General features: G+C 36.6%; 1 protein-coding gene across 1 annotated transcript in view; it reads left to right on the top strand.

Moving 5' to 3' along the window:
* The window catches only part of LOC107694128 (kinesin-like protein KIF1A), a 71,566-nt gene that overhangs the window by 31,078 nt on the left and 17,606 nt on the right, over positions 1-22,882 (top strand). The window contains exons 15-38 of the mRNA XM_016493739.1: positions 3,014-3,216; positions 4,854-4,933; positions 5,027-5,102; positions 6,419-6,498; positions 6,586-6,692; positions 6,778-6,938; positions 7,148-7,215; positions 7,917-7,989; positions 8,125-8,215; positions 8,309-8,457; positions 8,557-8,735; positions 9,523-9,660; positions 11,581-11,892; positions 15,168-15,286; positions 15,580-15,686; positions 17,125-17,260; positions 17,722-17,884; positions 17,982-18,072; positions 18,159-18,277; positions 18,389-18,444; positions 21,306-21,414; positions 22,089-22,155; positions 22,286-22,370; positions 22,460-22,565. Coding sequence (XP_016349225.1) covers positions 3,014-3,216; positions 4,854-4,933; positions 5,027-5,102; positions 6,419-6,498; positions 6,586-6,692; positions 6,778-6,938; positions 7,148-7,215; positions 7,917-7,989; positions 8,125-8,215; positions 8,309-8,457; positions 8,557-8,735; positions 9,523-9,660; positions 11,581-11,892; positions 15,168-15,286; positions 15,580-15,686; positions 17,125-17,260; positions 17,722-17,884; positions 17,982-18,072; positions 18,159-18,277; positions 18,389-18,444; positions 21,306-21,414; positions 22,089-22,155; positions 22,286-22,370; positions 22,460-22,565 — 2,875 coding nt within the window. The remainder of the gene's footprint in view (positions 1-3,013; positions 3,217-4,853; positions 4,934-5,026; positions 5,103-6,418; positions 6,499-6,585; positions 6,693-6,777; positions 6,939-7,147; positions 7,216-7,916; positions 7,990-8,124; positions 8,216-8,308; positions 8,458-8,556; positions 8,736-9,522; positions 9,661-11,580; positions 11,893-15,167; positions 15,287-15,579; positions 15,687-17,124; positions 17,261-17,721; positions 17,885-17,981; positions 18,073-18,158; positions 18,278-18,388; positions 18,445-21,305; positions 21,415-22,088; positions 22,156-22,285; positions 22,371-22,459; positions 22,566-22,882) is intronic.

The raw sequence follows: 22,882 nt of genomic DNA, 5'->3' as shown, positions 1-22,882 counted from the left end.
AGAGAAATTACAAAGCCAAACTCTCTGTAGAATATACGTTTATTTTTGCTATTATATCCCGTGTTACATTTCGTATGGTATTAGCATAACTGTTCAGCTAGGGATATGTGATATTTAGTGGTTGGATAGGTGGATATTATATGAAATGCTGGCGGTGAGAAACGTGGGAGGATCTTTCCTGTGTGAGAGTCGTGAATGTTGTTTTGTAACTCAGATGTAGGCTGTAAGTTGTTTCATTGTAAATGGATTTCACGAGAGCATAATGGAGCTGGTAATGGAGGTTTTACTGTGGTCAGCGATGACGATCGCTCTGGTTAGAGATGATGGGAATGAGAGTCACTGGCTTTTAGCAGAAATATGAGCTCATTGCTAATGTACTACAGTCAACATTTGCTTATAAAAAGTGTATGTTAATTAGTATGAGAGATGGGCCAATGCTAGATAGCGTTAAGGATATAAAAAAGGCCTATAGGCTAAAATAGCATGGCAATAGCATTCTCTTTAGACAGCATTTATTTAGACAAAAGTCTGTGTAGTGCATATTTTCATTAAGACATTTTGGTTACACTTTATTTTAAGGTGTTCTTGTTACAGTGTAATTATACATTTAAGTACTGAGTAATATATATTAACTTTATGTACTTACTATATGGTTAGGGTTTGGTTTAGGGTTACTTGCATGTAATTATGCATAATTTATTGTTATCATAATAGTAAGTACATGTAACATGTAACAAGGACACCTTAAAATAAAGTGTTACCGACATTTTCTTAGGTATATTTTGCCAATATTGTAGATGTATTCTAGATATCATTTTAGTATAACCTCAAGCCCCAAAACTCCATTGGTGATATCATGCATATTTAAAGGGATAGTTTAGCCTAACAATATTCATCATTTAGCCACCTTCATGTCATTCAGACTTATTTGGCTTACTTTCTTGTGTGCAACACAAAAGAAGATATTTTGATGAATGTTTTAGCTTTTTTTGACCAAATAATGAAAGTCATTTGGGTTTTGCGGTCCCAAATGGGCATAAAGTTAGCTTCCCCTAGTGAAAGATAAATATAAGAAAATGTATTTGAAATACATTTATTTAATGCTAAGTATGCTACAAATACATTTACATATTTATGTACTTAATAAAAATACCCTGCAACTTTTTGTACTTCATGCACTTTAAATTGTGCAGTAGTTGTGCTGAAGTCCAACTAAAGATATACTATTGCATGTATACTTTAGGTACACTTTAAATATCTTGCATTTAAAGACTGATATTATTCCAATACCATACAATCCTCATCAGTAGTGACATTAAAACGCATTTTAGGCTTAATATTAAGAAATGTGCATTGTGCACAAGTAGTTAATAAGGTTTAATTATAATTTATATCAGTAAATCTTGAGCGATATGTCAGTAAATATGTTAATAGATTTGAACTATACTTAGTATGAACTAGAGTACAAAGTTTTCTAAAGCAACATAATCATTTGTATGATCAAATTGAAATGTAAGCCTTTATACATCAGTCATAACAAACTTGACAGAGTACATCAAATATGGCAACACAAACCTCAAATGATCTCATGGCATGTGAGAACCAATAAGGTGTGACGTTTTTTGACGTTTAAAGTTCATGTTGTCATATTTGATGTAGTCTTTGTATGTGAAAGTTAATCAGTGTTCTAATTTGATTTGAGAGTAAATTAAGACTTAATTTTGATCTGTTTATCATATGAAGCGATTGTGTCACTTCACTAGGCTTATAATATACCAGTTGACTCATATACTGGATTCATTTCTATGTATGTCATTTTTGGCTCATGAACAATTTGGACATCATAATATGAACAGCTAAAACATTTTCTAAATATCTTGTATACATCTTAGTCAGATTAGATGCCATACTGAATTTAACAGTTGAAAATGAGGCTGTGAGGGATTGACTTACAGTTTTTCAATGACACGCTCTGTTTAAAGGTCCTGTGTCATGCAACGTCATGCATTATCAACTGGAAGTTTTTTTTTTCAACCTGTTGTAACTGTTTTTAAAAAACAGTGTAATCCATACAGTAAACACACTGTACTTCTGTCCCTCACAGCCTCGTTTTCATTCCTGACAAAAATTTAATAAGATGCTGACTAAAGTCTATTGTATTGCAGAGAAGAAAGAAAATTATAGTTTAAAGGGGTCATGACATGGATTTTTTTATTATTTTAATATGTTCCTTGAGGTTTACTTATAACGGTAAAGTAGATGTCTTGCTCTGGAGGCTGTGTTTATGCAAATGTTTGTTCCCGGCTGACGTCATCTTGCACCTCAGATCCAAAACGAGCCATTTTTGGAGCTTGAATAAATAAATGCTTTGTTTATAAAGAGGAGGACTTTTTAAGCTATGAAACTTGCAGGATGTTTTAATGGTACAAAGTACTCTTATATTCCAACAAATCAAGGCAAATTTGATTTCTCATGTCATGACCCCTTTAATGAGTGAGAGCAAATTATGACAAAGTTTTCCATTTTGGCTGAACTATTCCTTTAAGACCAAGAAAGGATTGCCATTTAGTTGCTTGAATGGACTAACAGCATTTTGCTCAATGTACACTAACAAATATAAGACACTGGTGTCAAATAACAGCCCAGATCAATGCATGCATGCCTCTTAAATTTTTCAGACGTGGCTCTCAGGTTGCTGTCATTGGATGGCCGGTGTGTAACGCTGTAGGCTAGCTGATGGCTGGCATGTCTCTGTGCTGCCGGGTGCCTGCACTAGAGCTTTTATTTTATTTCTGCTTGTCCCCCTTACTGGGCTGATTGTCTGTTCTTTCTTTGTATTCTTTCTGGGTCTCTGAATTCAAATTCATTTCAAGCTACATGTCTTTCTCTGTCTTCTTTTCTCTACCTTTCCTTCCTTCTGCTCATCCTTTTCTGTCTGCTCCTCTCTGAACTCTGTGTCTGTCACCTCCTGCCCCTCTCCCCACCCCGCACCTCTCTCCCCCTTCCCCGACAGACATATCCGATTACAAGAACAATAACAATAGTGGCCAAGCTGTCAATCAAAGAGGTGATCTCTCCACAGTGACCAATGCTATGACGGCGATGAGCCCCTCTCCATCTCTCTCCGCCCTGTCCAGCCGGGCTGGTTCCATCAGCAGCCTCCATGATCGCATCATGTTCAGCCCAGGGAGCGAGGAAGCCATTGAGAGACTCAAGGTGACTGGCATAAAGCATGAAACCCTGATAACACTGACTGAAATCCTTCAAATATAAATCTGACAAACATTTGCCTAACAACTTCAGATTAAAGGGCTCATACCATATTTTTCAACATTTAAAAAAAATAATTTCCCCCCTTAGTTTTACTGTACTTACGTGCAGTATTGTTGTCATTAACTAAATCTATTAAAATGGTTTTCACCAACTGAAATAAAGCTGGAATAAAATAGAATAGAAATAGAAAAAGTGAGAAATGTTGGTTTAGCAACTAACTGAAACAAAATAAGTTTAAAGGGATACTCCACCCCAAAATGAAAATTTTGTCATTAATCACTTACCCCCATGTCGTTCCAAACCCGTAAAAGCTTCGTTCGTCTTCGGAACACAATTTAAGATATTTTGGATGAAAACCGGGAGGCTTGTGACTGTCCGATTGACTGCCAAGTAAATTACACTGTCAAGGCCCAGAAAAGTATGAAAGACATCGTCAGAATAGTCCATCTGCCATCAGTGGTTCAACCGTAACGTTATGAAGCGACGAGAATACTTTTTGTACGTGAAGAAAACAAAAATAACGACTTTATTCAAGAATTCGTCTCCTCTGTGTCTCTCCACATCACCGTAGCACCATTTTGGAGAATATCCACTGGACGCAAGCAGCGTACGCTCTTCTGTCAGCCGCGCTGCACGGATGCGCTGTTTTCGTTCAAATCAAAGCGTAAATACACGTAGAAAACGTATCCTTGTGTCGCGGTTGTCACAGAATAGTGCAAACTGTTTGCGTTCAGTGGTTATTCTCCAAAATGGCGCTATGGTGATGTGGAGAGACATCATTTATTTTCCGATCTGTCAGGTTTTCTAATAATTTTGGCCACCACTGTATACTGTATTGTAAATAATAGTAAAATAACATTGCCTACACAACTGTAACAATTTACCAGTGTGCACCAACAGATGCAGACCAACACCTAATAATACCAGCAGAATACAGTCACTTCTCAGACATTCCATGACCCAACAAACCTCGAATGAACATGTTCAGCTGGCGAAAACAAGCGCCAACCAACAGCAACAGATGCCGATAGTGGTAATACACATAGTGGTAATACACAGCAACAGTGGATTTGACAAAATCCGACAAACATATCTGTTGCTGTTGGTCAGACTCTGATGGTGCAGTGAGAATCGGCCTTAAAACTTTTATGTAATTGGAATCTGTTGATCACATGCCATTTATGGCGATTGGTTCAAAAGAGGCTGGTTGCAGAAATGAGCATCTGTTAGTAAAGATGGCAGATTTTAACCATGAACCAACCAAACACCTACCATTGAAATGAATGAGAATGCGGTCATGTGTTCATGTTTTCATTCCTATGATATTACAAAATTGATTCCAGAATGAGGCATTCATGAGGTTTTTGTTTCAATAAATAAAACTGAGAAAGTTTTTTTTTGCGGCAGTTTCAAGGTCTGAAAGTTACGGTGTATTAACTCTTTCATTCAAAATATTTTACCATATTACCTTACCCCAAAAACTAAATTGACTTTTGCTGTCTAAAGATATAGGTCTTACAAAAACTACCATAGATTTGATGGCATATTTTAACTTGATATTGTTTGTAATGCCAATTTAGGAAACAGAGAAAATTATTGCCGAGCTCAATGAAACCTGGGAAGAGAAGCTTCGCCGTACAGAGGCCATCAGAATGGACAGGTGTGTTGTATGAATTCTTATGTGATTTTTAAGCAGTTTTTATGTTATGTATAAGTTAACGTATTAAAAGCATATATAAATTGGTTTTCACAGAGAAGCACTGCTGGTCGAGATGGGCGTGGCCATGCGTGAGGATGGAGGAACTGTTGGAGTCTTTTCACCAAAGAAGGTAAAGATGTTGTAAAGGCTGTAGGGAGAAACCGTGTGCAGGTGGACCACAAATTAAGGTTAATATGTTTGCTCAAATGACCAAATAAGCCTGTAAATGTCTTTACGTTCTTCTTCTGGAAGCCCTCGCAGAGAAAACCTCAGCCCGTTTTTATAGACACTGTTGGGCTGTTCTCTCCCAATGAGGTTGGTTGCCATGGATACTGTGTGGTTACATCCTGATCGCTCCTCTCAGACTCTTCTAACATACCTCTGTGTGTTTTCCCCATCAGAGCTCTTTTAAATGCGTCTGTGATCTTTATTTCTTTATTTAGGGATCTGTTGCTCATTACTCTCTAATATGAATGTTGATGTGCTGCAGTTCCTTCTAGTCTTTATAGTAAACTTTAAAGCACTTTGAAGACTTCAGATCTCAAGCATCATGGCCACAAGATGCTTTTAAAGGCTTTCCTGTCTGGAATCTTACGCAGTTTGGTGAATTGCATGCATTTTCATGGATTTTGATACTGAAACTTGATGTAAAGACAGCTGTCTTAGTATAATTGTTTTACTTTTCTTTTATTTTCCTCTTTTAAAAGGTTGTCTACATACATTTTGAAAGTGCTCACGAGGCAGCGCTACTCTGATGTTTTGCAAACATTTTGTCTAGAGTTTGTTTTAAACCATTGATTCCAAGTATGATTAACTATTTAATCATAGACATCATTCAGACTTTTTTATTTTTAGACAATTTCAGCCTCTTTTCTACCCCTGTGATTCATACTTTAGGAAGTTAAAAAAACAGTTTTAAAAACTCCCACTTACTTCAGCATATACAATATACTGTATGTATATATATTATAGCGATTGGTCTTCTTTCTTACATCTGTTTGCATAAAGATTGTCTCAGCAATTAACATATAATCCAAAGATCCAATCAATTCCCAATGGACAAAAGCAAAAATTATTGCCATACATTATTTCTCGTTCAAGAAGCCATTTACACAGATATACATCACATTAGGGAGAAAAGAAGAATGGAGTTACCATTTTATGCCGACTATATCCATTTATAGTCAGACTTGGACAGATCTGTGCAATGAAGGTTTTGATTCTAGTACAAAACGGACAGAAAACAAGATGCCTTCTCATTGTAATGACAACAGCAGTCCATCATTAATGTGGCATTTACCTTTAAACACAAAACCAAAGCCTAAAACCTAAACATACCTGAAACTGTAAGACTATTCAGTTGCTGCCTTGCAAGCATTGGTATTTCATTCAGTAAATACAAAACCTATAATGTTGATTTTGAATGAATTTGGGCCCTGATTATAGACACCCCACCTGGTGAATCTAAATGAAGATCCTTTGATGTCTGAATGTCTCCTGTATTACATCAAAGATGGAATTACCAGGTTAGTGCCAATCCAAGCTTCTTATTTCACACATTCTTCTGTTCAGTAGATTTAGTACTAAGGTGTCTGATATGTTGCTGTGCTCAGGGTGGGGAGAGAAGATGCCAGCAGAAGACAGGACATTGTTTTGAGTGGTCATTTCATCAAAGAGGAACACTGCACTTTCACCAGCACCACTGGACCAATGGGAGAAGGTTTTTTAATGATGCACTTTGCAATCCCACATACTCATACACATATATCCCACAGTCCTTATGGCTGTTCTTCCTGTTTTTACAGCTGTCATTCTTGAGCCGTGTGAGGGAGCAGAAACTTATGTCAATGGAAAGAGAGTAACAGAACCCACGGTTCTCAGATCAGGTCTGCCTACACTTTTCCCTCACCTGCTACAATACTTTTTCAAAGCATTATGGGTTGCCTCCAATTATGTAGGTATTTTTATTTATTTATGATTTCATTTTTATTTAATTAATTATTTTTTAATTTAATTTAATTTAATTTAATTTAATTTAATTTGTTTATGATTTCATTTTTAAATTAATGTATTTATGATTTCATTTATTAATTCATTTATTTATTATTTCATTTATTTATAAATTTGTCATGTTCATAAACTAACATTTAAAACAATTATTTTTGAAATTGGTACTGGGCCTTTGCTCAGAGAGAACTCCTGGAGAAACAGGGCATTGATATGAAACAGGAAATGGATCAGAGGTAAAGGAAACATGGCGGAAATTCAAGAATAAGTTTAAAGGGGTCATATGACGTTGCTAAAAAGAACAATATTTTGTTTATTTGGTGTAATGCAATGTGTTTATGCGGTTTAAGGTTCAAAAAACACATTATTTTCCACATACCAAAAATTATTGTTGCTCCTCTCTGCCCCACCTTTCTGAAACACATCGAATTTTGCAAAGCTAATTTTTCTGAAAAGTGCGGTGTGCTCTGATTGGCCAGCTATCCAGTGCGTTCTGATTGGCCGAATACCTCAAGCGTGTGACGGAAATGTTACGCCCCTTACCATATTTGGAAATCCACAGCGTCTCCACGACATGGCGGCGGCGGCAACAATACTACAGCGAGAATAAAAGTAACACCTTCTTTCTTTGTGCATACATTTGGGCGGTGTTATGCAAATATTCCCACACAGTGATGTAGATTTGTGGGGGCGTTTGAATGAGGCATTTTAGGAAGGCATGGACGAGTCTTAACTTTTATAAAGAATATCTCTTTGGGTTTGAGACTTTAATCTTTGCGACTTTACGGATCTTACATATGCACGAACAGCTTGTAACACTCCAAAGACAAAGGAAAACATCATATATGTCATATGTGTCATATGTCATATGCATCATATGACCCCTTTAAGATGTGACATTTGTGTTGTCAGAGTCATCAGCTCTTTGTTTGTATAGACTGCAGGAACTTGAGGATCAGTATCGCAAAGAGAGAGAAGAGGCCAACAATTTACTGGAGCAACAGAGATTAGTAAGTGACGTAAACAACATACTGTAAAGAGCTTAAAATAAAACTTTTTCCCTCTATACTCATAACTTTACAATTAGGCATGATATGACACTTTTTTTAGTGTTGAAATTTCACTATACTGTATGTCTTTTACAGGACTATGAGAGCAGGTTAGAAGCCCTGCAGAAGCAGGTAGATCGTTATTACCCTGATGCAGCAGAGGAAGATGACGAACCTGAGGAGGAAGGTGACTAGATTGCGAATGGCAAAACCTGAACTAATCACAATGACTCGGTTTAAATAATTGAGCCTCTTGTATTTCAATCTCTTATACCCATAGTGCAATGGACTGAGAGGGAGACAGAACTGGCGCTGTGGGCTTTCCGTAAATGGAGGTGTTATCAGTTCACATCTCTCAGAGATCTGCTTTGGGGCAATGCCATCTTCCTCAAGGAGGCCAATGCCATTAGCGTAGAGCTAAAGAAGAAGGTGAAAGCTTGAGAAAGACCAGAAAGAACTACACCACTCTGCTAAACCTATAAAATATATGACAACATCTTTATTGATTTTGCCTAATGTCACTTACAGGTTCAGTTCCAGTTTGTGTTATTGACGGACACGCTTTACTCTCCACTTCCGCCTGACCTGTTACCACCCGAGACAGCTAAAGACCGCGAGAAAAGCCCATTCCCTCGCACCATCGTGGCTGTAGAAGTCCAAGATCAGAAAAATGGAGCCACACATAATTGGACCCTGGAGAAGCTCAGGTCATTTTTTTTAGAGAATAAACTTCTGTAAAGCAGATTAGGCTATTTACAATTTCACTAAATTATTTCATTTGTGAACTGTCAGTATCCAACAGTGGGCAGGTGTGCAGGAACCAACTAATGATATTTCCACAACATTTCAAAATTACTGGTTTATTTGATGTTTTAAACAGTTTAAACATTTTTTGAATAAAATGGCAGACACCTCTGTTTGGCTAAAGCTAATTGTATAGTTAGCCTTTTAAGTATCCTGGCCCATTTTGATTTTTCTTTATTTTCTTCACATAGGTCTCATATTTCATCTCAGTTTGCTCTTTACAGACACTTTTGACTCTTTGGTACCCACTACATTTACAATTGTATTCTTTGTTGTGCTGGAAATTACACAAAAACTGAGGGACAGTCATATTTTGTGTTGTTATACATGTTTATAAAGTATTTTCACACAGTAATTACTGAAACCGTTTGGTATTTCATGTTTTGTTTTATTTTGATAGTTTTACAAATATAATAATCATTATTGGAATCATGTAATCTCATATTTTAGGATTCAAAGTCTAAGATATGGGTAAAACCATAAAAGGTGTTTGAAAAGTAGCAAAAAATAATGAAGCCATGTTATTTCAGGACAACAATAATAAAATCTGTTACCTGTACTAAAAATAGAGTTCTGAGACACAAAATGCTCCTAGTTGAAGAAAAACCCAGCTACACTTCGAGTCACCTTGGGTTTCACAGTATAGCCAGTATTTACATTACAAGTGATGTGTAATGCTGCCCCCTGCAGGCAGAGGCTGGATCTGATGCGAGAGATGTATGATCGTGCTGCTGAGGTGCCCGGCAGTGCTCTTGAAGACTGTGACAGTGTGCTGACTGGAGGCGATCCGTTCTACGACCGCTTTCCCTGGTTCCGTCTGGTTGGAAGGTAAGTTGTAAGGTTACATCAGGGCATGGCTAGACAGACCAGCCATGCTGATGTTTAGTACAGAACGCCCCTGCACTCTCTGACTACTGTCAGATAAAGACCACATGATCAACAACATTCCTGTCAGATTTCTCCTCAAACTATGTTTCATTTGAATGGCCCATTGAAGGTGAATTCAATTCTGTTATGCAGGACGAAATTAGCAATTCTCATTGTGGTTTTGTAATTGTAATAGTAGAGCATCTTGCAGGCCTGAAAAACTGCTGGAACGAGAAAATGCAATAATATATAATGTAATACACATGTAACGGAAATGTAATAAGCTATGGTTAAAGCTGATCTCTACAGGATATATGAAATTTAGCTAATTCCTCTGAGGAATAAGTCCAGAGTTATTGCCCACACGCTTTTTAAGAGTGCAAGATTTTTGATGCTGCTTTATTCAGAAGAGCATGAAATCGATTTTCCATGCACTTTCAAATTAGGTCACACGCGTCCCATTACCCTGTCTACTTCAGAGCTGTATGACATGCTGTTAATCTCGCCTTTACTATGTCTTTAAAGAGTAGTTCACACAAAAATGAGAAATTCTGGCCTCATTTAACCACCTTTATGTTGTTCCTTCCTTTCTTCTGTGGAACTCGAAAAGAGAGATTATTTTTTTACATTTTGTATACTTTGCTCTTTTCCATGCAATTACAATAAGTGCGAGCTGGAACCATAGCTCTAAGATGTATGATAGCTTTGCGTGACAAACAGATTTTGAATGGTTATTCACTGATAATTTTTCTCTTCCATTAGCTGTTAACTGCTACAGCTGGATCAGTAGCTTAGGGGAGTCATTATTATTTAGACTGGTTTTGTGAGCTACATCAACCGATTCATTGAAAAGATATGCATCACAAACCAGACATCACTTCTTCTCTCTTGAGTACACCAAGGAGAGTTAGGGTGTGTGTGAACCTTTTCAATTAATAACTATTTTGGTCGAGATTTTGATCTGTTCCTCGCACAAAGCTATTTTATGATGTCAGAAGACTTATCATGACCGAACTGCCTTTATTTTTATGGTGTTTTTTTTGTTATTGTGGAGCTTGACAGTCCCCATCCTTATTCACTTTCATTATATTGAACATATTGGCTGATATATTTTTAATATTTTCTAAGTATTATCCCAAAATTCTACTTTTTTTGAGTTCCAAAAAGAAAACAAGTTTGGAACGACATAATGATAATATTATTTGAGAAAGTTATGACAGTTTTTAGATTTTGGTTGAACTATGCCTATAAAATGTGCACTATCATTTAAAAGTTTGGGGTTGGTATGTTTGTTGCAATGTTTTTGAAAGAAGTCTCACCAAGCCAGAATTTATTTGATCAAAAATGGATTAGAAAACATAATATTGTGAAATATTCTCTTAATTTCATTTTTACATTACTCCAGTCTTTAATGTCACAGGATCTTTCAGGAATCAATATGCTGATTTGGTGCTTAGGAAACATTTCTAATTATTATCAATTTTAAAACCAGTTGTGCCATATTTGTTAGGATTGTTTGATAAATACAAAGTTCAAAAGAACAGAATTGATTTGAAAATAGAAATATTTTGTGATATTATAAATGTCTTTACTGTCTCTTTTCATCATTTATTATATTGAATAAAAAGTATTAATTTCTTAAAAAAATGCCAAACAGTGTAAAGGCAGTGTAATATTGGACAAACTTAATGGAATCCTGTTCCAGGCTGCTGTTCACATTACTGATGAGTGTTTTTTTTTTGGGTTGTTTATGTGTTGTATGCCCATGACTCGGCTATTGGCTTATTGAAAGAGTTTACTTACCCACTTGCGAACAGAAACAATTAAAAAGACAGATGGCCCCTCGTACTAACTGGGCTCCCGTGTCTTTGGCTACACCAGAAACCCCCTTTTCTCCACATGCCTTAGTGAGCAAGCGAGTGACCCTAACTCCTCCCCCACCCCCTCTGAGCCCACATCAACCTCTGAAATCACTGAGCTGGTCCAGTCGTGGCCTGACAAGAGGGTGGGGACAGAGTTGGATGACTTGGACGATGATTTCTTATCGGATGACCCATGCTCGGATTTCGAGGAAGAGGAGGGGGAGGATGATGATGATGATGATGATGATGATGAGGGAGAGCTCTGCAGAAGCTCCGGCAAAGCTGAGGACCCGTTTTACGATCGCTCACCATTGTTCAGTGTAGTGGGAAGGTTGGTGAGGTTTCAGGAGCATGCTGGGAAAGGAAACTAGCTCTTTCACACTGAGACTGGGTTGTTGTACAGCAGTTCCTTTTTAAACTGGCTATCGCACGTAATGTGTGCACAGCACTCACACAAAATGTAATGTGTATACACTGTAATGTACTGTATATACAATATGTACACTTAAACTTGAAACATTTTGCTTGCATAATGACAACGCTTACATTTATACACAAACACATAACTGAAAAAGCCATATGTTAGACATATTCAAATAGTTTGATAGTTTAGAATGAATTAAATTTAAAATTGCTGTGAGTCTGTACATCTCTTTGAAATAAAGAAGTATAAAAGTAAATACAAATGTTATTGACCTACAGGACAAAATGGTCAATTTGAGATTTTTTTTTATTTACAGTATTTATTTATTTATTGGACATTATATAGAGATCTCTGTTGGTTTTGGTGTTTGGGTTTATGACGTGACAGATGTCACATTGGTACAAATGTACAAAAAATGAAGTAGTCTACTCGGAAAATAAAATCTAAAAATGTAATAATATTCTAAATATACATTTTAAAAATCAAATAAAATCCATGGTAGCTTGGCATAATATTTAATATGTATTATTATATTATATTATTATTTATTGAAAACAATTAATCTGTTTTGTTAAATTATTACAAATATTTGAAAAAAAATTTTCGTCAAATTAATGTTATGTGGTGTGATCAAGATGCAGACATAAAACAGGAAATAAGATATAGAGGGGACCCCTGCAGACCCTCATGGCTTTGTGTCAAGGTCAAAAAGTCTATTAAAATGTTAAATGATTTGACATATTTATGATAAGGTAACATTATTTTAGGTTGTAATGGGTTGGTTCAGGTTATGTAATGCGACACACACACACACACACACACACACACACACACACACACAAAGATATTTATTAATCAATAATTCATGATGTTTGTCCAAAAATACTTTCCAACAATTATTAAGATGTGCACACTTTTTATTTAATGGTTACACCACATGCCATCTTGTGGAAACAATATGAATACATTTCTAAGAAATGAGAGCACATGGGTTTTAAACACAATTTTTCTTTTATTTACCTTGGCGCCTACTATTTGTCAATGACCCTTGTGGTAAATCTGTTTGTGACGTTGTTGAGATCTCTTGAGGGTCTTTGGTCTGAAGAAAAATCTGAGTAGAAAGTCTCCACTTGAGTCTTCCATCTCATTGCTGTAGGAGAAACCTCTACAATATTAAAAAGATGTGATTTGTCTTTCCTCTGGGAAGAATTCCTGGATTTTAGTCAGCATGTCTGGACTTTACACCGTCTTCTCCCATTATCATACATTTGACTTTCATCTGATTGCTGCAGACACACACCTTGAGCTTCTGGGTTTCATTTCGGCCAAATGATTGTGATAATTGAAATCAGAATTGGCTGGATGTCAGCGGCACCACCCAGCGCAGCTATGGCTCTCGCATCACGCCAAGGTCTGTGTCCCAGCTTTACATGCACCGCATCTCTTCTTCAAAGGGGTCCGTCAGCTTTGAAGTGCTATCTCCAAACACTCATATTAGCTGTTTGTTTTGTGTACCGCAGAAACAAACAAGACCAGATTTTCGTTACATGGCATGAATTTCTGATGAATGAGAAAATAGCTATTCATCTAATGACTTACTAATTGGTTCCTGTAATTCAGCCGCTTGGTTACGCCGAGAGTTCACATATCTCAAGATGAAAGAGCTGGTTTCTAGAACAGCTGTCTCTCTTCTGGGCATGTGAGATCATATGCCGTATTTCAACCTTTTTTGTGAGATTTTACATGGAAACCTTTGATGAATTGGCTCACTCTTTTAAGTTGCGCTTGTGCGATGCACTGCACATTTGTGACAGTATGGCTGCTTTTTTGCAGTATCTTATTTACCTTTATTTTTTGGCATTTGCTAATGGTATTGTCTGTTCACGCTCACAGTGTCCAGTACTGTTACATTTTATGTCTCCTCGTTCACCTTTTTTGTCACAAGCATGCTTTTTTGTACCTCACCAAACCCCCATTTTTGTTCAGCACTGCTGTATCATTCAGTGTCTACACGTGGAGGATGGGCAATGTAGTCCTTGATGGTAGAACCAAATTTAGGGTCTTTGGGTTTTAAATAAACCGTCCTAATTCTGGCTCTGATCATGGATGTATAGATTATCCAAATACCCCAATCATTCACTCAAAAACATATTGAATCACTAAAGCTGTTCTTTCATGTAGTCTGTACATTTGACACATATAATGTAGTCCTAACCTTTGAGACCACTAGGCAAAATGTTGTACATTTTTAATTTGCAAATAATGTTAGTAGTACAATAATTTGAGTGAAAGGGTGAGTTGAGCAATTAACATGATTTTCAGAAAGTTTTGTTACAAAACATCTAGTGTGGAAGCAAGAAAACTAGACCTTTTGTACAAAATGTACTTTTATTCAGTGTTACACATTTGCTTATTAGTGACCTGCAGTAGAAATAGTATGGAATCTTAAGTATTTCTTTTTTTATTTCTATATTTTTTACACTACTGTTCAAAGGTTGGGGTCGGGAAGATATTTGATTGTTTAGATATTTGAAGTGTGCTCACCAAAGCTGCATTTATTTGATCTAAAATACATTTAAAAAAATATTTTCACTAAAAATAACTGTTTTCTATTTCTATAATGTATTTTAAAATGTAATTTATTCTTGAGATTGCAAAGCTGAATTTTCAACAGATGTTAGTCCAGGCTGCAGTGTAACGTGATCCTTCAGAAATCATTCTAATATGCTGATTTGGTGTTTATTTGAAATATTTTGTAACATTATAAATGTCACTTTTAATGAATTGAATGCATCCTTGCTGAATACAAATATTAATTTCTTTGAAAAACAACAACAACTTTGCTATTAGCTGTAGTGTACATTACATTTTTCAAAATCCTTAACCTTTCTTTATTTTGTCGTTTTAAATGAAAAGTAATCCTCAATTTTCAATGTGGTCTCAGATTTCTTTTATGTGTATTTTTTTAGGGTTTATCTTCACTTCAATCCCATGCTCCTTAAACTTACCCAAAATCTTAAAAATACTCACACCTTCCTGTTTTATATCATGTTCCCTGATCTGTGAGGAATAATCCCAGCAGTGCCTGCTTGTGTCTGTATGTTGCTCAATGTTGTGTTTGTCCTGTTTGCTGTACAGTCGATCCCTTAGACACACATTTTCTTCTTCCCTCTCTCCTTTAGGGCATTTGTGTATTTGAGTAATCTGCTCTATCCTGTGCCCTTGGTCCATCGGGTTGCCATAGTTAATGAGAAAGGAGAAGTCAAAGGTTTCCTCAGAGTAGCTGTACAAGCAATATCAGGTAAGATTAGGACTGCAAGTGTCTTATAGGGACACATACTGTATTTCAATGCATCATTTTATTGTTATAAGTTTGATGATAGTAGTAATGTAAATGTAAAATCAGGGGAAATTAGCATGCACTATTAAATATTCAATAAATAAATAAAAAAAACTTTAATACTGGTAGATGCATTTTTAGTTTAAGGGAACAGAATTTTATTTGGTGTTAGAGGGTGTGTTTAGACCAGAGGGATATGTGTGTACAGTATGAAGGGCAAACTGTGTGTGACTTCTTGAGGAAGTGATGTGAAGGTGCTCTGGTTTTTCCTCCAGCCGATGAAGAGGCACCAGACTATGGCTCTGGTGTCCGACAGTCAGGCACTGCCAAGATTTCTTTTGAAGACCAGCAGTTTGAGAAGGTATTAACATTTTAACACTTATGATGAAGCAGTTTCACAGAAAGGGTAGACCAAGCTGAAAAGGCCAGTTTAAATTTCAGTGCTAGTCCAGGCTGCTTTTTACTGGCTTTAATGGTCCTTCTTGTCAAGCTGGTTGACCAGTATGATAGTAGCATTTTGAAGATGCTGAGACCCAGCATTCAGAACACAACACAGTTCCTATGGTCCTATAAAACTTGGAAACATCAGAGATTTTAAAAGTGTTATTTCCAGTAATTGAAATTAATGAAATATTAAAAAGTCTTGGAAATTTGTATAGCCAATATGAACTTTTTTAGTTATGCAAGTTCATTTTAGTGAATTTTCAATTAAAAAAAATGTTTTCTCAAAATTCTTAAATTATAGTAAAGTCATGGAAAAAGCATGTAAATATAGGTCAAAAGTGTGAGAACCAGGGTTTGAAATGAACACCCGCCAACCCGCCAAATGCGGGTAAAAATCAGCTGTGGCGGGTAACGTTAACGCTGTCAAATCACTAGCCAATTTGGAGGGTTACTTTTCGTAAGTTATGTTTACTAATTAATTTCTTGAGGAAGTTCATATAAGCCAAATCTGCACAGATTAGTGTAAATACTGAACTCGAGACTCATCATGATATATTAAATAAGCCTAATTCCGCAGCCTCTGGGCATATCTAGCTTACTTGAACATACCCAGCGATGTAGCTACTGGCCATCGGGAGCACCGGGACATTCCCGGTGGGTCGATCGCCGAAGCGAGGGAGACCTCATATTAGGCGCTGTTTTTAAATTACAGCCACGCGAAACTGCAAAAAGCAAGTACTACAAAAGTGTGAAGCGGCGCTACCCGGTGCATCCGCCAGCCGCGCGTTAAAGCAGAGCGGGATCAGTCTCCCGCCCGCACAGCGCTGCGGTGTTTTACGAAAGTAAGTCATACAGGTTTGGAAAGACATGAGGGTGAGGAAAGGATGACAGCATTTATTAGCAGTAAATTTCCTATGTTCTAGCACAAAATCAATGCTTATACTGTCAAGTGCATTTCTATGTGACAAAAATGCAGTAGGCTGTTTGTTGACAATATTAGTAATATTAGTAATAATAGTGAATTCAGTAATATATCATTATTTGTTTGTTTATGACGTAGGCTTACTGTTTGACAAAGTACAAATGATTTGCAATGGTCACTTTGTCGCATCCAGTGTGGAGAGCCTCAAGCTGTTGGCTTACCTCCGGCCTTTTTTTCATAATTTTTTTGTTTAATTTTTTTGGCTAGTAGAAATTATGAATGGCCGGTAACTTAAATATTTAGTAGCCAAATTGGCTGGTGAGTGAAAAAGTTAATTTCAAACCCTGGTGAGAACCATAACAATGTACATTTGTGACCAGCTATGCTGATCTTGTCTTACTTACTTCAAGTGTTTCTCTTTCCTGTTGAGCAGTTCCAGTCAGAGTCCTGTCCTTCTGGTCTTTCACTTGCTGCTGTCTCTCAGGAAGAGCTGCGAATTGTGGAGGGTGAGGGCCAAAATGCAGAGATGGGACTGTCAGCAGATGAGGTCAACAATAATACCTGTGCATGTAAGAAACATTGAACATTCTGTGTTTGGGATTGTTTTTTTTTTAAATGTCTTTTATGCTCACCAAGGCTACAATCATTTGACCAAAATCAATGTAATTTAGTAATTTAACTTCTTATTAAAATTAATTTCTTATTATCACAGTTAAAAACATTTTTTCAGCTTAATATTTTTTTGGAAACCATGATAAATGTTTTTTTTTTCCAGGATGAATAGAAACAACAGCATTTATTAAAAAAAAAAAAAAACTTTTGTAACATTATTGTCTTTACTGCCTCTTTTGATCAATATAATACATTTTTGCTGAATAAAAGTATTAATGGTAGTCTGTGTAAGTAAAAAACATAACCTTTGAGTTTGTGTTACTGAAGTCTGCGTTTATATGCCAGCTCAAATCGGCTATCCCATGGCGTTTTCATATTTCTTTGACTTGACGTCTTTTCATTCATGTGCTTTTCATAGCTAACCCAGAGGAGCTGGACAGCCCTGTCAAAACTGGTCTCGATGGCATACTGGACGGCACTCTGGATCACTTGAGGATTGGAGAAGTCTTTACATTCAGAGTTACTGTGCTGCAGGCATCAAGCATATCCGCAGAATACGCAGACATATTCTGCCAGTTCAAGTAAGTGCCTCTATTCTGTTCTGAAGTCTGTTTCCACTAGCGGACATTTGTCATTGTTCTGTATCTAATTTACTTGCATTAAACTTCTCGTTTGTAGTTTTATTCACAGGCACGATGAAGCGTTTTCAACAGAGCCATTGAAGAACACTGGACGTGGTCCACCACTTGGCTTCTATCATGTGCAAAATGTGAGCTTTACACTAAAACACACAGTACCACGTCACACTGATTTTATTAGACTGAGGGTAAAACACTTGTTTCTCTGACTTTCCAGATTGCTGTGGAAGTGACTAAGTCTTTTATAGAGTACATAAAGACTCAGCCAATCGTGTTTGAAGTGTTTGGACATTACCAGAAGCAGCCTTTCCCTCCGCTCTGCAAAGATCTCGTTAGGTAGATCCGGGCTATATTTATTATTTCCAACTCTGATTAATACATGCTACAAATGTCTGGATTTATCCATCAAATATACTGAAATGACAACCAGATCTTTCTTTTTTTCAGCTCGCTGCGCCCATGCAGACGACAGTTCCCAAGAGTCATGCCTCTTTCCAAACCAGGTGAGGGCAATGAATATTTATGACCATATTTTATGACCATTAACATAGAAGCCCCTCCTTTTCACTTCATAGGCCATTGCATGTTTAAAAAAAAATGCTATTTGTTCTTTAAATGGGACATCAGATGCTCATTTTCCACAAGTTGGTATGATTCTTCAGGGTCTTCATAAAAAGTAGGGATGCAACGATACCATTTTTTCAGAAGCGATCCAATACCAAAAATTCTGAGTATCGGCCGATTCCGATCCGATCTGATCCGATACCAGTGCATTTTTTAAAAAATCAATGTAGAATTTCTATACTTCTTTGTGTTCACCTGATCATCACTCTTGTGTGTGTTAAACACAATCTATAATCTTAAACATCACTATATGGTGGTTGTGTACACACACTGCCAAGCCAACACACATTTATGTTCAAACACCATGTAAAAGTGAATTTTGCATCTGATGACCCCTTCAATGTCTCCTGCCAAATTACATTGAGGCTGAAGCTGTTTAGCACATATTCTTGGCTTCGTCCTTTGTGTTGCCTGTTTTATGTTGCTGTTTTGGGTCCATGTGCCCATGTCACAGTCTTTATGTTGTTGGTGGTGGGTGTAGCCGCAGATAATGGCACCCCTCCTGATCGGGAGAAGAACCTGGAGCTGATTCGCTACCTGCTGCCAGAGGTCTTCAATGGGGCTCTGGTGGACTCGCTGTCAAGCCACGCCCTCAGTGCAGCAGGCTTGGCTGTTTCCTACCTCCTTGAGGGGGAGGAGCAAGCCAGACTGCCGGCCCCGCCCTTGTCTATCTGTTCAGTAATAAAAGCACAGAAGCCGGGTCTGTAATGGTTCTGAGTGCCTAAGGCCAAAGGATGTCCCTGAAACTGAACCTCCGGTCTGTCTAATGCATATATAATATATAATATAATATACACAATTTGGTGATTAAGAAACATTTCTTATTATCATGTGGGAAATGTTTGTGCTGCTATATATTTGTATGGAAACAGTGGTACTTTTTTCATGATTTTTTGATGAATAGAAAGTTCAAAAGCACAGCATTTATTTGAAATAGACATCTTTAGTAATATTATAAATGTCTTTATTGTCACTTTTGATCAATTTACTGCGTCCTTGATATGTTTTTTTGTCTTTTTTCCATACTTACCCGGAACTTTTGAATGGAAATGTTTCTCAGTTTTCATAAAAATATTAAGCAGCACAACTATTTTTAACATTGAAAAGATATTATTTCTTGAACACCAAATCAGCATATTAGAATCATTTCTGAATGATCACGTTACACTGAAGACTGGAGTAATGGCTGCTGAAAATTCAGCTTTGTCGTCCCAAGAATAAATTACATTTTAAAATATATTAAAATAGAAAACAGTTACTTAAATTATAATAGTATTATCGAATAAATACAGCCTTGGGTAAGTATAAGAGACAATCTGGAAGAACTTAATTATTCCAAAGTTTTGACTGTAATTGTAAATTATTCCAAAATATACTTGGACGTTTTCTTGGAATGTCTTAAATAGAAAAATAGGTGATGTTTAGACAAAGTGTCCACTCATTTTCCCCATTTCACTGGGAGTCACACAAACTCTCTGCATTGACAGACTGAAGGACTCTTTGTTCCAGGGACTGTGTTTCGGCATGTTAATACTGTGTGTGGGTGTCTGTCTTTTTCTCTCCCTCAGCCTCTCCATACAAACCTCATCAAGCAGATGGACAATTCTAGCCATTTTCTCTGACATCATTCACCAGAAATAAACTGATGAATAGTACTGGAATAAGAATGTATCAGTGCATGAGTAAAACTGGTTGTTCTGTCACTTGAAACTGTGCTTGATGATGCAGTGGTCCCTAAACCTCTGTGTTATTCATTTTGGGTCATTATAGGTTATTGGCTGTTATTTTTTATTAGATTTCTTGTCTCTTGACGGATCATATTCACTGGTTTGTCTTATATAAAGAGACAAAAATGAAAAAAAGGGCTTATAAATATTATTCATAAGTATATTAGTTAAGTGTGAGTTAAAGGAATAGTTCATCCTCAATCGAATATTCTGTCATAATTTACTCACCTTCATAAAAATTTTTGATAATTTTTTTACCATATATCGTAAATTAATGTGGACTGGGGCTGTCAGATGACTCCAAAAAAGCGCACAAAAAAAAACTTCTGAAGCGGCAGTATCTTGATATCTTGTTCATGCAAGCACATGAAAGAAGTAGAGAAGTTTGATTTCTTTCAATTAATTTTATATCTTGTGTCTAGTTGACAAAATCTGAAAGATTTGTTTATAAATCAAACAAATCTGGTTTTCTGTTTCAACTCACTGACTCGATATATAGCTATCATATGAATGCAGAAGACTTATAATATAGCGCACGAGTAATATGAATAACTTTCATGATACAGTACTACCTTTATGGTGCTTTTTTGTCATTTTGGTGTTTGACAGCCCTAGTCCTTGTTAATTTACATTACATGGAAAAAAAAATGGCCAGAATACTCTTCAGAAATTCACTTTTTATGTTCCAATGAAGAAACTTTTTATTTGTGGTGAACTATTCTTTAATAATTCTGCTCGGCATGAGTAGACGTTCAGGGATCACTGAAATTCACATGACTTTATTCATCTTAACAGCAGTGTGCCTTTACATCGGACCCCTGATCTCCCACTCCTGCTCCTCTCTAACTATGGTCTATTTCTCCTCTTATACTGTGATCCATATCTTCCTCTCTCCTGTGGAACTCTAGTATCCCTCTCATCTGCCATTGAATTATTATATCCTTTGGTCTACGATGAACTCAATATTGATTTGACTCTCTTTCTCGCTCTGTCTTTCTCTGTTTTCTGCATAGTACCTGCCACTAAACTGACAGCTCTCACACGACCCACGGCAGGACCGTGCCACTGTAAATACGACCTGATGGTCTTCTTTGAAATCTGTGAGCTAGAGGCCAATGGAGAGTAAGTGTCTTGTATTACTGTGGACCTTTTCACTTTAAATGGTGACACATTATTTGAATAGTCCACTTTAGACATTCTACTAACAGTAAGTAACTTTGCAACTACATGTCAACTAGCAGTCATTAAAGTATTAGTAGACTGTCTGCTTAATATCTGCTAACACTTTATTTTGATGGGTCCACAACATACAACATACTGACTATAAGAAACTTTGCAAGTATATGTCAACTTATTCTACTAACCCTAAACCTAACCTAACAGTCTACTCTGAGAGTTAGTATACATGTAGTTGAGAATTAGTTGACATGTAGTTACAAAGTTACTTATAGTTAGTAGAATGTCTAAAATGGACTATCAAAATAAAGTGCCATCTGAATAGAATATATTGTAAAATCGATTACTGGGGCTTGTAAAGGTGATTGAATAAATTTGTCATATGGTACCTTATATGAAAACAGTTATATCTAAGAAAGATCAGTTATTTTACATACTATTTAATTAATAATAAATAAATATCATATAATAGTTTATTTTTTAAAAATATACATATTATTAAATAAATAATTATAATATTAAATCTATTGGTTTTGTAAATCCTTGTACATGTTGTGTACAGTTTCTATGTGACAGTGCTGGTTATTGTACAGTATTTGACACGCATCTCTCCCTTCCAGCTATATCCCAGCCGTAGTGGACCACCGGGTAGGCATGCCATGCCATGGCACATTCATGTTACATCAGGTACTCTTTTTTTTTTTTTCCTCTTTTCTATCCATTTCCCTTTCCCTTGTCCCATACTGTTTTTTGTTTTAACATTAGAGTACAAAATTATTTCGTAATAACATAAAATACTTCAACATTTACATAACAGGGCATCCAAAGGAGAGTCACAGTCACCATAGTACATGAGTCAGGACGAGATATCGAGTGGAAGGAAGTGCGAGAGCTGGTTGTAGGTGAGTTTGGGCTCAAAATTAAAAGCATGCGCAAACCAGAGCGAAATTGGATGATATTCAACAATTGGGACATATTTTGTGTTTGACAGGGCGCATCCGGAACACGCCTGAAGCAGATGAGACAATCATCGACCCCAATATTCTCTCTCTCAACATACTGTCTGCAGGATACATCCGACCCGCACAAGATGACAGGTACGTTCCCAACCCTAATAAGTATGTCAAGACATCAGAAGACCAGTTTGGCAGTTTACAAATTCTCATGTGACTTTAAAGGGGTCATATGATGCTTTTTTAAAGATCATTATTTTGTGTATTTGGTGTAACAGAATATGTTGACATGCTTTAATGTTCAAAAAACACATTATTTTTCAAATACTGTACATTATTGTAGGTCCTATATGCCCCGCCTCTCTCAAACGCTTCGTTTTCAACAAAGTCCCTCCTTCCGACAAGCGCAGTCTGCTCTGATTGGCCAGCTGACCCAGTGCATTGTGATTGGCCGAACACCG

This window comes from Sinocyclocheilus anshuiensis, unplaced genomic scaffold (assembly GCF_001515605.1).
Source record: "Sinocyclocheilus anshuiensis isolate Anshui unplaced genomic scaffold, SAMN03320099.WGS_v1.1 scaffold1530, whole genome shotgun sequence".
Classification (NCBI taxonomy): domain Eukaryota; kingdom Metazoa; phylum Chordata; class Actinopteri; order Cypriniformes; family Cyprinidae; genus Sinocyclocheilus; species Sinocyclocheilus anshuiensis.
The sequence above is the reverse complement of the archived record's forward strand: the minus strand, read 5'-3'. Positions and strand labels throughout refer to the sequence as shown.